Source organism: Mauremys mutica, chromosome 2 (genome assembly GCF_020497125.1).
Source record: "Mauremys mutica isolate MM-2020 ecotype Southern chromosome 2, ASM2049712v1, whole genome shotgun sequence".
NCBI classification, from domain to species: Eukaryota; Metazoa; Chordata; order Testudines; family Geoemydidae; genus Mauremys; species Mauremys mutica.
In genome coordinates, this window is record NC_059073.1 from 115,772,465 (window position 1) to 115,786,158 (window position 13,694).

At 44.5% G+C, this 13,694-nt stretch overlaps 1 protein-coding gene across 1 annotated transcript; it reads right to left on the reverse strand.

Moving 5' to 3' along the window:
- Positions 1-11: 11 nt before the first annotated feature.
- Positions 12-7,293, reverse strand: EDN1 (endothelin 1). The gene is made up of 5 exons (XM_045006247.1): positions 6,874-7,293; positions 5,253-5,421; positions 3,768-3,926; positions 3,349-3,462; positions 12-1,296 (listed from the first exon to the last, which is right to left on the reverse strand). Exons 1-5 carry the CDS (start codon positions 6,935-6,937, stop codon positions 1,155-1,157), a joined length of 648 nt encoding a protein of 215 aa, XP_044862182.1. The 5' UTR covers positions 6,938-7,293; the 3' UTR covers positions 12-1,154.
- Positions 7,294-13,694: the final 6,401 nt, after the last annotated feature.

Here is a 13,694-nt window from a genome sequence, read left to right on the forward strand (position 1 = left end):
TACCTTGACAGGCACAAAGCATTTCCCGATTTCACACAGAAATACATAAAACATGCATAGACCAATATGGCCCATTCCAATGTATATTCAACATGGTAAATATAAATGGATAATTTGTAGGAACATAAATATTTGTTAAAAAAAATAAGCACATCATAAAATTCCATCAGCCCTCAGTCAGCAAATTCAATAATGTGAGTAAATTCACTGCTATAAACAGTCACCCAATATTAGCCTTTTGGTTTCATTTTAAACAACCCTCTGTCTCCACACATTTACATCACACAAGACTCTGAAGAAATCCTTGATCTAGCAACACTTTCTGTTACACATCAGGGTCAGTGGATTATTGGCAACCTGCAATACAGTACAAACCCTATTATTAGACCTTCAGTTGTCCAAATCTCCCTGTTATGTTAAACAAGATCATGTCCCCTGTTGTCTATTATTTATGTTGAAAATTCCTTTCTTTATCCAAAACCTTGGTTAGCCAAACAAACACAACGTCTGCCCTGCCGTTCAGATGACTGTGGTTGTTCTAGTAAACCAGACTGCTGAAAAAAGGCAAAGGGTTGTGGCTGATAAGTAAAGGCAATACTTTGTAAAAATACTTTTGCAGGAGTGCAACATACAGTATGTGAGGTAGACTTGTATCTATGCAATGAGTGCTGATTAAAGTAGAACAATATCGTTCACCTTCCGTTTTAATTTATAAGTAAAAAAAATAGTCTCTCCTTTCAAATCTTGATTTCTCTTCTTTTTAAGAGTTTCTGTATCAGGTATTCTTGCAACATCTTTTGGCATTAGTCTTTTTTTTCTCCCTGAAATCTGCCAAACTGATCAACAACACTCCATTTTACACCTTCTTTTCAGAAGCAGCATTCAAATGTTCCCTTTCTTCTTCTGACAGACAGCTGTCAATCAACGTTTGTTAATGTAACACGTCCAATTGGATTCCAGAAGTATGACCTGTTAGGTCTTTACGGCTTTTACCTTGTCCAAATATAAGATTTCTTTAGGTTCTCTTCTAGCTATCTTTGGGGTGGGAGTTAAGGGTTGGCTTGCCATGTGAAATGTGAAAATCAAAACAGAGCTTCGGCAATGCTCTATCAGTTATTGTTGATGGAAGAGGGTTAGGGTTGGTGATCTCCCCACTAAGAAGTTGTTTTCAGACTTTCCCAGATGCTTTGCCTTTTATGTGTTCTGTTATGCTTCAGCCTCTTCACTTCATGCAGTGCAGCCTTTAACTTTGCGATACTGAAGGAAGCTTTGATACTGTTACCAATGGCTTCTAGTCTGTAAAATCAAGAAAAACACCAAATACTATTATAAAAACTGAGATCAATCTTGTGTGAATAATAGGGTGTGTGTGTGTGTGTGTGTGTGTGTGTGTGTGTGTGTAAAACCAGCATTTTGATTAAATAAGTCTAAATCTAGATTTATGGGGTCAGGTCCTCACATGGAGTAAATTATCATAGATCCACTGGAGCTGTAGTGATTTAAACCAACTGAAGATCCTGCCCATTAGATATTGTGGCAAGTCTGAAAACCCTAATCCCCAGAAATTGTGTGTATCCAAATTAAAAGATATTCTGTAGTTGTTGGCTACTTTTTACTATTATTGGGGGTTTTTTAGATTAGGTGGAACCCAGTTTTAGTGAATTCAGATAACGGGTAAAATTTTCAAAAGCTCGTAAGTGACTTGGGCCCAGATCCACAACTTCTTAACTTCCATTGATTTAAATGGAAGTTAGGAGCCGAAATACCTTTGATAATCTGGGCCTTAGAATCCTAAATGTCATTTTCAAAAGGAACTTAGTCCCTTAGCACTCAGTTAAAGCCAAGAGAACTTCTGCTCCTGTGTGCCTATGCCACTTCTGAAAATGGGACTTTGGCACTTTTGAAAATGTTATCCATACTCAAATTCTGTTTAGAGAGAAATGGAATAAGTCATAAATTGCTTCAAGAATGGCAAGTGGCAATTTGCCTCACAGGAGGTGCTACTGCAAAGCTGTTCTTTGAAAAAGTGGGCTCACTGCATCATTTATGTCATTCAACTGGGATTACACTGCATTGCAATATGGCCAGTTAATGCCACTCAACCTATTACATGAGGATCTCCAAGTGCCCTCTCAACGTTAATTTAATTTAGCCTCAACACTCCCAAGACCTAGGTCAGTATTATCCGCTTTTTACAGATGAGTAAAGTGAGAAACAGAGAAGTTAAGTGAGTTGCCTGTAGGCACACAGGGTCTAATAGTGCAATCTTTACACACTTATATTCCTACTCTTGAGTCCCATTGAAGTAAGTGGCAAAATAGGGAATAGAACCCAGAAGTCCTAATTCTGAGGTCCTGTCTCTTTCCAGCCTTATGCCTTTGTGTGGTAGTTTACAACGGCAGCATTTTGCACTCACTTTGCATAGGTTTATTTGACAACACAAGGGGCAAGGTTGTGGAGAATCAGACCCACAATGTTCTATAAAACCAGCAATGCCTCACTGAATAGATGGCATTTTTAACCTGGGTACATGAATAACTTACATTTCAAGAAATGTGGAGTATGCATGAAAAATCAACCCTGAATGAATTTCATCTTCTCATTTTACAAGGCTAATAGGGACACATTAATTTCAAACAGTTCAGATCATGCATGAGCACGCTAAAAATCACTGTATATTTCTGTCAAGATTTAATTTGCTTGTATTCTATTGCAGGTTGACGTTCTGCTAAGCCTAGAGCACACATAAGAAGTGAGCAGTATGGGGCTCAATAAGCTTAATTGTACAAGATAAGGATTTAAAGCTGGGGTGGCCAAACCATGGCTCATGAGCCACATGTGGCTCTTTTACAGTTAAAGTGGGGCTTGCGGAGCCCCCTCCCCCACCTCCCTTCTCCACATACCAGATTTTTTGTGGGGAAGCCCTCTACCTTGCAGCAGAGTGGTGGGGGAGGGGCTTATGCCCAGTGCAGAGGGACGTCTCGGGGCCTGAGCCCTGCAGGGCGCATCTACTGGAGTCGGGGGTTCAACAGCAATGGGGCTAAATCCCCGAGCCCCAGCAAGTGCCTCCCGTGGGACAGAAGCCCCAAGCCCGGGTAGGTGCATCCCTGCTCTTGAACTTCTGAAGATAGTCTTATGTGGCTCAGAGGGTCAGTAAGTTTGGCCACCCCTGATTTATAGGATGAGCAACAATCAGAAGAAATAGTCAATGTTTTAGGGCTCCATTCTGCTCCCAGTTGAAGTCAGAGGCTAAACTCACACTGATTCAACTGGGAGTAGGATCAGTTGCTGTGTTTATACTTTACTGAAACTTCATCAGCCTGTTCAGGAGTGGGTACGGTAGCTCACCTTCTCATTTTCCTGCTGTTAAGTAGCTGCCTGCGCACACACTTCAGTCCAAGTCCCATGCAATCTTCACCTTTGTTAAGATGATCCCAGCCCTTCTCCATTGTGGACTGAGCCCTGTTCACATAAAAGAAAACAATATTGCTATGAAAAAACAAGGCTTCAGTCTACCTGGTGACACTTTTACATGATCCATCTTCTTAAGCTAAGAAATGTAACAGATGCTTCTGGGCCAGATTGCGGTATCCTTAATGATGCTGATGAGTTGTCAGGCAAGTAGTGCCCCTGACTTCCCTGGGAGTATTCACCTGAGTAAATACTCACCAACATGAGTAGATATACCACAGCCTGGCCCTTTACAATGAGTGCAGTTCAAAATTGATTACAATAATAAAATAATAATAATAATAATAGTAACACACCAGAGTTCTTTTCCTGTTTGGCAGAAGTTCAGACACCTCTTGTCTTTTTGGTTGGCACATTGGCATCTCTTGCTAGATTCTGGTTGCTTCCGAGCGGTTGTATCTTTCAGAGACCGCCTTGATCGAGAAGGGCCACCAAGCCCATAAGGCACAGTCCGCCTATGATCAGAAAATCAACATGAAAGATATTAATTGAATTCATTGCCTTAGAACTGAGGGGTATGTTCTGTGTCATCTTATCAATGGGACTGTTTTTGTGAGTAAAGGTTGCGGGACTGGGAAGGCTCTTTTGGTCATAACTTTGGGATGATCAGAAAAATTTGCACTGCAGCACTGTGATTACGGTGTCTGCTTCTGTGACTAATGCATTTTAAATCATGAATTAAGAAATATGAATCAATTTGCGATAGAATGCAACAGAACCTGACCTGTCTGAATGTTGGTAAATTGCAAGCACAGAAAGAATCAATTAAAAAAAATTAGTGAGATCCTCAGCTGGTGTTAAAGGGCATAGCTCCATTGAAGTCAATATTCACTACACCTACTGAGGATCCACTTCACCCTTAATGAGGAAAGTGTAAAAATGTAATGTATTCTGCATTGTACACAAGCCCACTATTCTATAAAATGTACTAATTCACAATGGGATCTCCCAGCCATTCTTAAGACCCAGTGTGGTTTCACCCAATATAGTTAGTTATTTAGGGCCAGATTTTGCTCTGAAGAGACTCCCAAAGAAAATTACCACTCCGAGGGAATAAGGGTGATAGAAACAAGACACCAGCATTTCACCCTTCTGTGCTTCTCAGTGAAAAGTATTTTATAGCATCAACCATCCTGTCCTAACTATGAAATAGTCTTGGTTGTATCTTAACACTTTAAGAATTGTGGAAAGGCTAGAATTGCTGTGTCTAGTGTTAAGCTATTTGCTTCATCTATAAGGCCAAATCCCGCTTGCCTTCCTCACGTGAGTGGTTTCTCCATTAAAGTCCATGGGAACATTGGTGTGAGTACAAGTATAAGATGCGGCTCTATATTAGTATAGAGAACTCTGTGCTAATAAATACTGTTCCATCCTCAACCACTCATTCCTCTCTAGCATCTTACAAATATTCCTCTAGAGCCGTGCATGGCCTTTTTAAACCTATTTTTCAACCAAAGTAAAATGCCTGCTAAAAAATGCACAGGATTCATTGCACAGGATTTCACTTGGGCTGAGTACTGAAGAGCCATCTAATGGCATGAACTCTTCAGATGCAGCCTATGAGCCCAGGCGCTCTCACTGACCATGCTGGTGCATTAGCTGCCTGGAGGTGGCTATATTTGCTGGTGTCCCAGGGAGCCATTGTCAGTGGTGCCTCTTCCAAGAACACTGGGGCCCTAATGAAAGGGAACCATAGCAACCGGCTCACAACAATCGCCCCTAATGCCCGGGTGAACGGGAGGTTAGAGCGTCCCAGGGGCCTCCCCCGCCGCCCCACTTACTCCGGGGTGTTGATCCAGATGATATCGAGGTGGCAGAAGTAGACACACTCCTTGTCCATCAAGGAGGAGCAGGAGCAGCGCTTGGCCCTGCGCAGCGGCCAGGTGGAGCTAGAAGGACGAACCTCGGCGACAGAAGCGGCCGCAGCAGCGCTCAGCTCAGCGCCTAAGGCTGCAGGGGAGAGAGCGAGAGCAACGGGGTTAGCAGGCGAGTGACCCCGGGAGCACTTTGCATCGCAGCTGCTGCAGGGAACGATTGAACCCAGGCGGCTCTGAGCCAGGCACGCGCGCTGGCGGGAGCGCAGTGGTAGGAAGGGAGATAGATACATGGGGCCCAATCAATCTACTCGCCCCCGGCCCCTGCCCAGATCTTTGGCTCCAACCAGGGTCTAGCCAAGCGGAATAGCTCGTGTGCATGGCTGATTAAAGCTGTGTCTGAAACAATCACCCTCATCAGATGTACCAGGGCGCTGGGGGGCGGGATTACAACTCTCATGCTGTCTCCCTGCAGGACTCTGCATAGTTCTGGGGGCATTTAACTCAAGGGTTTACTGGGGGTGTTCAAAGGCTGGTGCATTTCGCTGCTTTGTCGTAAGGAGAGACACACCCAGCAGCTGTTTAAGGATTCCCCAGCCGTCAGACTGTCGTTTTCCGGTTCCCCTCCGCCCTCCCTTTCAATGCTCGCTTGGGGAAGGGAGCTGGGATTGCAGGTGAGGGAGTCAGGGCAGTGAAGATTGCTCTGGGCGCTGGGGTCCTGCCTCCGGGACCGCGGCTCTTCTACCTGTCCCTTCAATTTAACCCTCCCCGTCTTCTCCATGCGCAGGGGCTGTGACCACTCTCTGTAGCATCTGTCCCCTCCCCACCAAGGAGGTGGCTGCGCTTGTAATTCTGCATCAGAACTACCAGGTTTTGAAGCCTTCCCGCCTCCCTTTGGAGAGGAGAAACGATGGAAAGAAATTAGCACACCCATAAGATCTGCTTTTCCTAACCAGGGTGTAGTGAGTATTGACCAAGCAAGACTTCAGCGCCCCCGAAACCTGCACGAGTCTGCGGGACATAAAGGTTTTACTGTAGGATTTGGGGCGGGAGGTGATTTTTAAACCTTCCCTTCAGTTCCGTTCAGTAGAGAGAGGTGACTGATTCACATCCATTTAACAGCGTCGTAATTATGATCAGCAGCGTGTGCTGTGACTGCTGCTCTGCCCGGGCTAGTTAAATCATCTCCGGGGAACAGAAAAGCAAGTTATGGGGCATGGGGAGCAAACCCTTTCCCGAGGTTTGCTGGAGGGGGGAGCCCAGGGAAAGCCCATTGCGGGACCTGACCTTGCTCCTGATTTAGTCCTGTGGACGTCTGAACCCCGTGAGCTGTCTGTATAAAGGATGGTCCAGAACTGCCTACATCTCCTGGAATCCCACCCAGGGGCACTGGAACAATTTGTACCGTGGCGCTGCTGAGAGCCACTGACCTACTACCCGTAAACCCAGCGATGAAAGTCGCTCCATGGCTGGGGGTGCAGCAGCACCCCGAGTTGCGGCAGCTCTGATCCCACCTGGATGTCAGCGGAGCAGCCGCGTTAGTGGTTAGCCCCCGGCACTCCGTCCTTGCCCCCCAGCTCACACCTACCTGTTTCCTGGGCTCCTGGGCAGAGCACGAACAGCAGGGAGAGAATCAGCTGTGTACAATCCATCCCGCCAACGTCAGCCGGTCGCTCTTTTGCAGCCACAAAGCACAAGCCACGAGCAGCGATTAGTTCTCAACTGCAGAGCCCCGGGGGAGCTTTTCAGCAGAGGCGCCCTTGGAAAGGAAAGCTGCTCCCTTGGGACAGGGCGCGCTGCAAACCCAGTAACAGTCTCCAAAGCAGCACTGGCAAACCTAGAGGCTCCTTGTCCGGCCCGACTGCCTGAGCGCTTCTGGCTTGGACAGCTCTCGCCAGCTCCCTTTTATACCGAACCCCCATAGAGCGGGTAAACAGCTCCGACTTTATTTGATCCGGAGACAATGTTATTGTGTTATTAGTCACCGAGAGGCAACGTGCAGACCGAGATAAGGCCCGGCTGGAAAGGAAACCACTGCAAACTTCAGAGCGGCAGACGCCGTCTGACAATCCAGGGGCCGGGCTACACACTGGCAGGGTGGGCGGTGGGGAGTGGGGAGAGAGAGAGAGAAGGAAAATAAATAGCCCGGGCAGACCTACAAGAAAGAAACCTGAGGGCAAAGGGCGCCGACGGCATAGAGCCAGCAGGGGGAGCCCCTGCGCTGAGCTCCTAACACCTGGCCAGATGCTACTGCTTCGGCTGTCGCCACCTTGCCCTCCCCGCTCTCCTCCAAGGTAGCCATGTAGAGATCAGAAGTGGTTTGTTTAAAAAGAAAACACGGGCGCGGAAGAAGGGGTTCTCGCAAGCATCTGGCTAGATTAAAACCATCCTAAACCTCAGCACATTAACGCCCAAGTGGTTCAACACCACCATCCTTTACTGGTCTAGGTGAAGAAGGCACAGTACTGCCTGAAAGACAGTGCTTGGCTCCTTGTTTTCAGTCATTTAATGGTGAGGGTTTAGCTGTTTCTAGGAAAAAGGGCAAAACTGAGTCTAGGGGTTTCGACGGGGAAAGGCTGATATCCCTGCTCCAACACCCCAGCTCCCTGAATCATATAGAGCCAGGGTTCCCAAACTGTGGTACTGGTGCCAGTGGGGGTACACCAGACATCTCTGGAGGGGAAGCAGGAGAAATTGAGCAATGGTGGATTTTATTTATTGCATTTTCATTTAGGCTACTCAAAGGAAGCTATAAAACTCTCTGGAATTTGTTATATAAAATAAGGTAGTTAATTTACTTCAAGATGTATCAATGAGAACACAGATACACGGAGACCCTGAGGTACAGAGCCCTCACCTCCAATCACCCTACAGAGCAGATTCAGTTGGCCAGCAATTGGCCAGTCTGAGCGCAGAACTGAAGGGTGGGTTTTTTCAGTTGTATACCTTGCACTATAACTATATCTGTATGTAACCGTGAAATATGGACACAAGGCTAAAGACAGGGAGTGTTAAGAAGAACACAAAGTGTCAGCAATGAGAAGAGTAGGGGTACACGGGCAATTGGTAGGTCTGGAAGGGGTAGGGTGACCAGATGTCCCGATTTTACAGGGACAGTCCTGATATTTGGGGATTTTTCTTATATAGGCTCCTATTACCCCCCACCTCCTGTCCCGATTTTTCACACTTGCTGTCTGGTCATCCTAGGAAGGGGGTCCACAATAAGAAACATTTGGGAACCTTTGCTGTAGATCATGCTCATAGTCTTTTTGAGGGGAAATTGGGAAGTGCAAGAAGCTGCCTCTCTCACTGAAGAGTCAGGGTAGACTAGAGTGTCCCTAGTGATGAAAGGGCTCCAAGGAACCTGCTGAGTTAAAGAAAGAAAAAGAAAGAAAGAACTAGTCTCCTTTTGTTTTGTTCTTTTATCCATTAACCCATAGTGTATTAAATAGCATTAAATGTAGGTCATTTTGCTACATCCAGCCCACTGCAAAATGATATGCATACTTATCATATACATTTTAATAATAATTATTATTAATAGAGATTGCAAGGTCTTCAGGGCAAGAACTATGTCTTTCATGAAATACCTAGCACTGGTATAAAATAGGAAATAGTCATTGTAATAAGAATGAATACAATAGCATTGCTGACAGACCTATTTTTTGTGATTTGGTTTTGGTTCCTTTAGAACGTGCCTGTCCTGTTTGTTTGTCAGTATTTCTGTCACTGGGCATAACAAGGATTATAGCAATGACATGGCATGGGGTGCACACCAGGGGCTGGATCATTGAACCCTCAGCTATTGACTTCATTAGGAGCAGGAGTAGGCTCCAGGTGCTGGTTTCTGTTTTCTATTTATATTGCTGTCTCTTATTTAGACTCATGGTCTTTATTTGACAATTCAATACATTTTTAGTGATTATTGCTGGACACCAGGCCTTATTATAAAAATACATGAAATCAGATAAACTAACTGAGATGGCCTTCATCTGAATATAGCTCACATGAACAAAATATGTCTCTCATCAAATGTGCAGTGATAATATGGAAAATGTGTCAATTTTAGATAGATAGATAATTCTCATTATCTGTTATATTTTCTTGTACTCCCCTATACTTAGAGACATTTCCTCAGCAAATACCGAAGTTGCTAAATGAAAATCTTATTTAAATTATTTCAGGGGAATGACAAGTTTTTAAATGCCATCATAGTACATTCATCATTTTTTCTGAACAGGAACTATCATGTCATATTTGAGGATGTGACTACTGGAATAATAATAGGTTTCTATCTATACACACAAACTACTACTACTACTGAATAATAATCCACCAGCAGGCATACATTTTAAAAATTGGATGCTTTCACTCCAGCACAGATCCCCAAGATGCAGTTTCCCAAGTAACTCTGGGTTGTTTGCCCAATAAACTGCTGATTGTATAAGAAGTATTAGTAGCACATTAAAACAATACACTGTATTTTCATTGCTCTCCAAAAGTTGGGAAAGGAGGGAACTGCATTTAGGAAATGGAAAATGCTGACAGAACGACTGTGTGGGGTGGAAGATGTCTCTCTACTTCAATCAGTTTTTTTTGTGTAACACAGAAGAATGTACAACTTTGCCAGGTTTGTCACTTAAAGATGGTATTACATGTCAGCATTTTTTAATGAGATTTTTCCAAAATTGTCATTTCTCAAAGAATATTTCCAACACACTTCTGAACAACATACTAACCCACAGATTCCTTCCTACCAACACTACAAAAAGAAGGATTCTGAGTGGACTCCTCCTGAAGGTCGAAACAGACTGGACTTCTACATAGATTGCTTCCATCTACGTGCACAGGCTGAAATTGTGGCAAAGCAGCATCACTTGCCCCATAACCTCAGCTGTGCTGAACACAACGCCATCAGTCACCTCAGGAACAACACTGACATCATAATAAAAAAGGCTGACAAAGGAGATGCTGTCGTCATCATGAATAAGTTGGAATATGAACAAGAGGCTGCTTGGCAGCTCTCTAACTCCACATTCTACTCCGCCATTATCCTCTGATCCCACTGATGATTACCAAAAGAAACTACACCATCTGCTCAAGAAACTCCCTGAAAAAGCACAGTAACAGATCTGTACAGACACATGCCTAGAACCCCAACCAGGGGTATTCTATTTGCTACCCAAGATCCATAGACCTGGAAATCCTGGACGCCCCATCATCTCAAGCATTGGCACCCTAACAGAAGGATTGTCTGGCTATGTGGACTTCCTCCTCAGTCCCTACACTACCAGCACTCCCAGCTATCTTCGAGACACCACTGACTTCCTGAGGAAACTACAATCCATCGGTGATCTTCCAGAAAACACCATCCTGGCCACTATGGATGTCGAAACCCTCTACACCAATATTCCACACAAAGATGGACTATAAGCCATCAGAAATAGTATCCCCGATAATATCACGGCAAACCTGGTGGCTGAACTTTGTGACTTTGTCCTCACCCACAACTATTTCACATTTGGGGACAATATATACCTTCAAGTCAGCGGCACTGCTATGGGTACCCGCATGGCCCCACAGTATGCCAACATTTTTATGGCTGACTTAGAACAACGCTTCCTTAGCTCTCATCTCCTAGTGCCCCTCTACTTGCGCTACATTGATGACATCGAAGAATTCCACCATGATTTTAAAAATGTCCATCCCACCATCAACTTCAGCCTAGACCAATCCATACAAGCGGTCCATTTCCTAGACACTACTGTGCTAATAAGCGATGGTCACATAAACACCACCCTATACCAGAAACCTACTGACTGCTATACTTACATGCCTCCAGCTTCCATCCAAGACAAACCACGTGATCCACTGTCTACAGCCAAGCTCTAAGATACAACCGCATTTGCTCCAATCCCTCAGACAGAGACAAACATCTACAAGATATCTATCAAGCATTCTTAAAACTACAATAGCCACCTGCTGAAGTGAAAAAACAGATTGACAGAGCCAGAAGAGTACCCAGAAGTCACCTACTACAGCACAGGCCCAACAAAGAAAATAACAGAACGCCACTAGCCATCACCTTCAGCCCCCAACTAAAGCCTCTCCAGCGCATCATCAAAGATCTACAACCTATCCTGAAAGATGATCCCTCACTCTCACAGATCTTGGGAGACAGACCACTCCTCGCTTACAGACAGCCCCCGAACCTGAAGCAAATACTCACCAGCAACCGCACACCATACAACATAAACACTAACCCAGGAACCTATCATTGCAACAAAGCCTGATGCCAACTCTGTCCACATATCTATGCAAGTGACACCATCATAGGACCTAATCACATCAGCCACGCCATCAGGGGCTCGTTCACCTGTACATCTACTAACGTGATATATGCCATCATGTGCCAGCAATGCCCCTCTGCCATATACATTGGCCAAACCTGACAGTCTCTACGCAAAAGAATAAATGGACACAAATCTGACATCAGGAATCATAACATTCAAAAACCAGTGGGAGAACACTTCAACCTCTCTAACCACTCAGTGACAGTCTTGAAGGTGGCAATTTTACAACAAAAATCTTCAAAAACAGACTCCAAAGAGAGACTGCTGAACTTGAATTAATATGCAAATTAGATACAATTCACTTAGGTTTGAACAGAGACTGGGAATAGTTGGGCCATTACACTAATTGAATCTATTTCCCCAGGTTAAGTATCCTCACACTTTCTATGGGTCATCTCGATTAACACTTCAAACGTTTTTTTTTCTCCTGCTGATGATAGCTCATCTCAGTTGATTGGCCTCTGACAGTTCGTATGGCTATTTCCACCTTTTCATGTTCTCTGTATGTATAAATATCTTCTTGCTGTATGTTCCAGTCTATGCATCTGATGAAGTGGGCTGTAGCCTATGAAAGCTTATGCTCAAATAAATTTGTTAGTCTCTAAGGTGCCACAAGTACTCCTGTTCCATTTCCAAGAAGTACATCTATCAGTGCAAGATATTTTCTTCTTCTGTGTCAAAATGCCTTGCTAGAATGTATTGGGTTAGCTGGTGGAAATGGCATGTAGACTCGGAAACATTTTTTCCCTGGAGTAGCAAAGCAAAAACATCACATGGTAGGGGTTTATTAAAGTGCCATTCAATTTTTCAAAACCAAAAACCTCTTCAGTGATTTATGGGAGGGTTTTAAGTATTAGCATTGACAGAGATTTATCTATTCTGGTTCAGCAAGTCGTGACAACTCTATTTCCTTCTGATTCTGGAACTAGCTGGGAATAAGCTGGTCCTGGCGTCAGAGTGGACTCGGATTTAGGTCCAACTGCGCATAGATCCAAAGGAAAATTTCAGCAGCCAGGGATTACAAGGGCAAAGAAAGACTGCACGCTCTTTCTCCCAGGCCATGCCCCATAGGCTGGGAGGTGTATGGCACTTCTATGCCATTCAAAGACTCTGCTTGGAAATGAAATTCCACACAGGATTAGATCCACTGAATTTTCAGCTGCTTTGCACCACTGGAGAGGCACAAACCAGCCAGAGCTGGAGCTAGAATTTGACCCAGAGTCATTTTTTGCAACCTGGAAATCCCAGGTCACATTCTGGCTTCCTACTTGTTCAATAAATCACTCCACTTCATATGAAGCACATCTCTCCCAAATCTTTGGTGAATAGATGGGCCTTGTTAACACATTAGGGTTATTTTGGAACAATTAGTGAGCTGAGGGTCTCTCATGGAGAATAACCTTTCAGCAGAGTGTTTTCCTTTATACTGAGGGGACGCCAGCTTCAGCACCTCCACTGACGACAGCTTTGGCAATATAGTGTGGGGAGAAAAATCAACTAGACAGACAGTCTCTGGCTCTAGAGTTCCAGCTGGGAATTGTCATGGCACTGACTGAATTTTCTGCAGGACATTTTGTCCAGTGTCAGAAATGGAAAATGCTGGCTTATCAGAGAAACAATAAGAGGAGATTGCAAAACTGGTCCTTTGTGTCTAGAGAGCAAGGGAAGCAACTTGTTGTTTTCTATGGATTTGAAACACAATATTAAGCAAAATGAAAGTTACACAATCCTTCCCTCGCTCATCAGGGTTGCCTCTCTTATCTCCTGGACTTTCCAGTCACTCTTTCACTTAGACCCAGTCTTACTCAAACACCACGCTCAAGGCCTAAATTTAGGCCTATCATGAGTCATCTCATCTGATGCCCACACAGCTTTCTTTCTGTTTACCCCCATTCACTCTGTCTACTGACACCTCTGCCACTGGCCTGATCTGCATGCTCATTGGCCAGCTGAAAGGTGAGTTCATTGTCAACCAACCTTTCTCCTCACCTCCAATTAATGAGCTTCCTGGAAGGACATAGAAACCTCTCTCTCCCTACAGTTTTGGAGCTGGTAA

Coding starts and splice junctions, on each gene's coding strand:
- EDN1 (XM_045006247.1), bottom strand. CDS start 6,937: ATGGATTGTACACAGCTGATTCTCTCCCTGCTGTTCGTGCTCTGCCCA. Junction 3,463..3,767: donor CAAACAGGAAAAGAACTCTG/GTGTGTTACTAT, acceptor TTATGTGAACAG/GGCTCAGTCCACAATGGAGA. Junction 1,297..3,348: donor AACAGCAGGAAAATGAGAAG/GTGAGCTACCGT, acceptor TTGATTTTACAG/ACTAGAAGCCATTGGTAACA.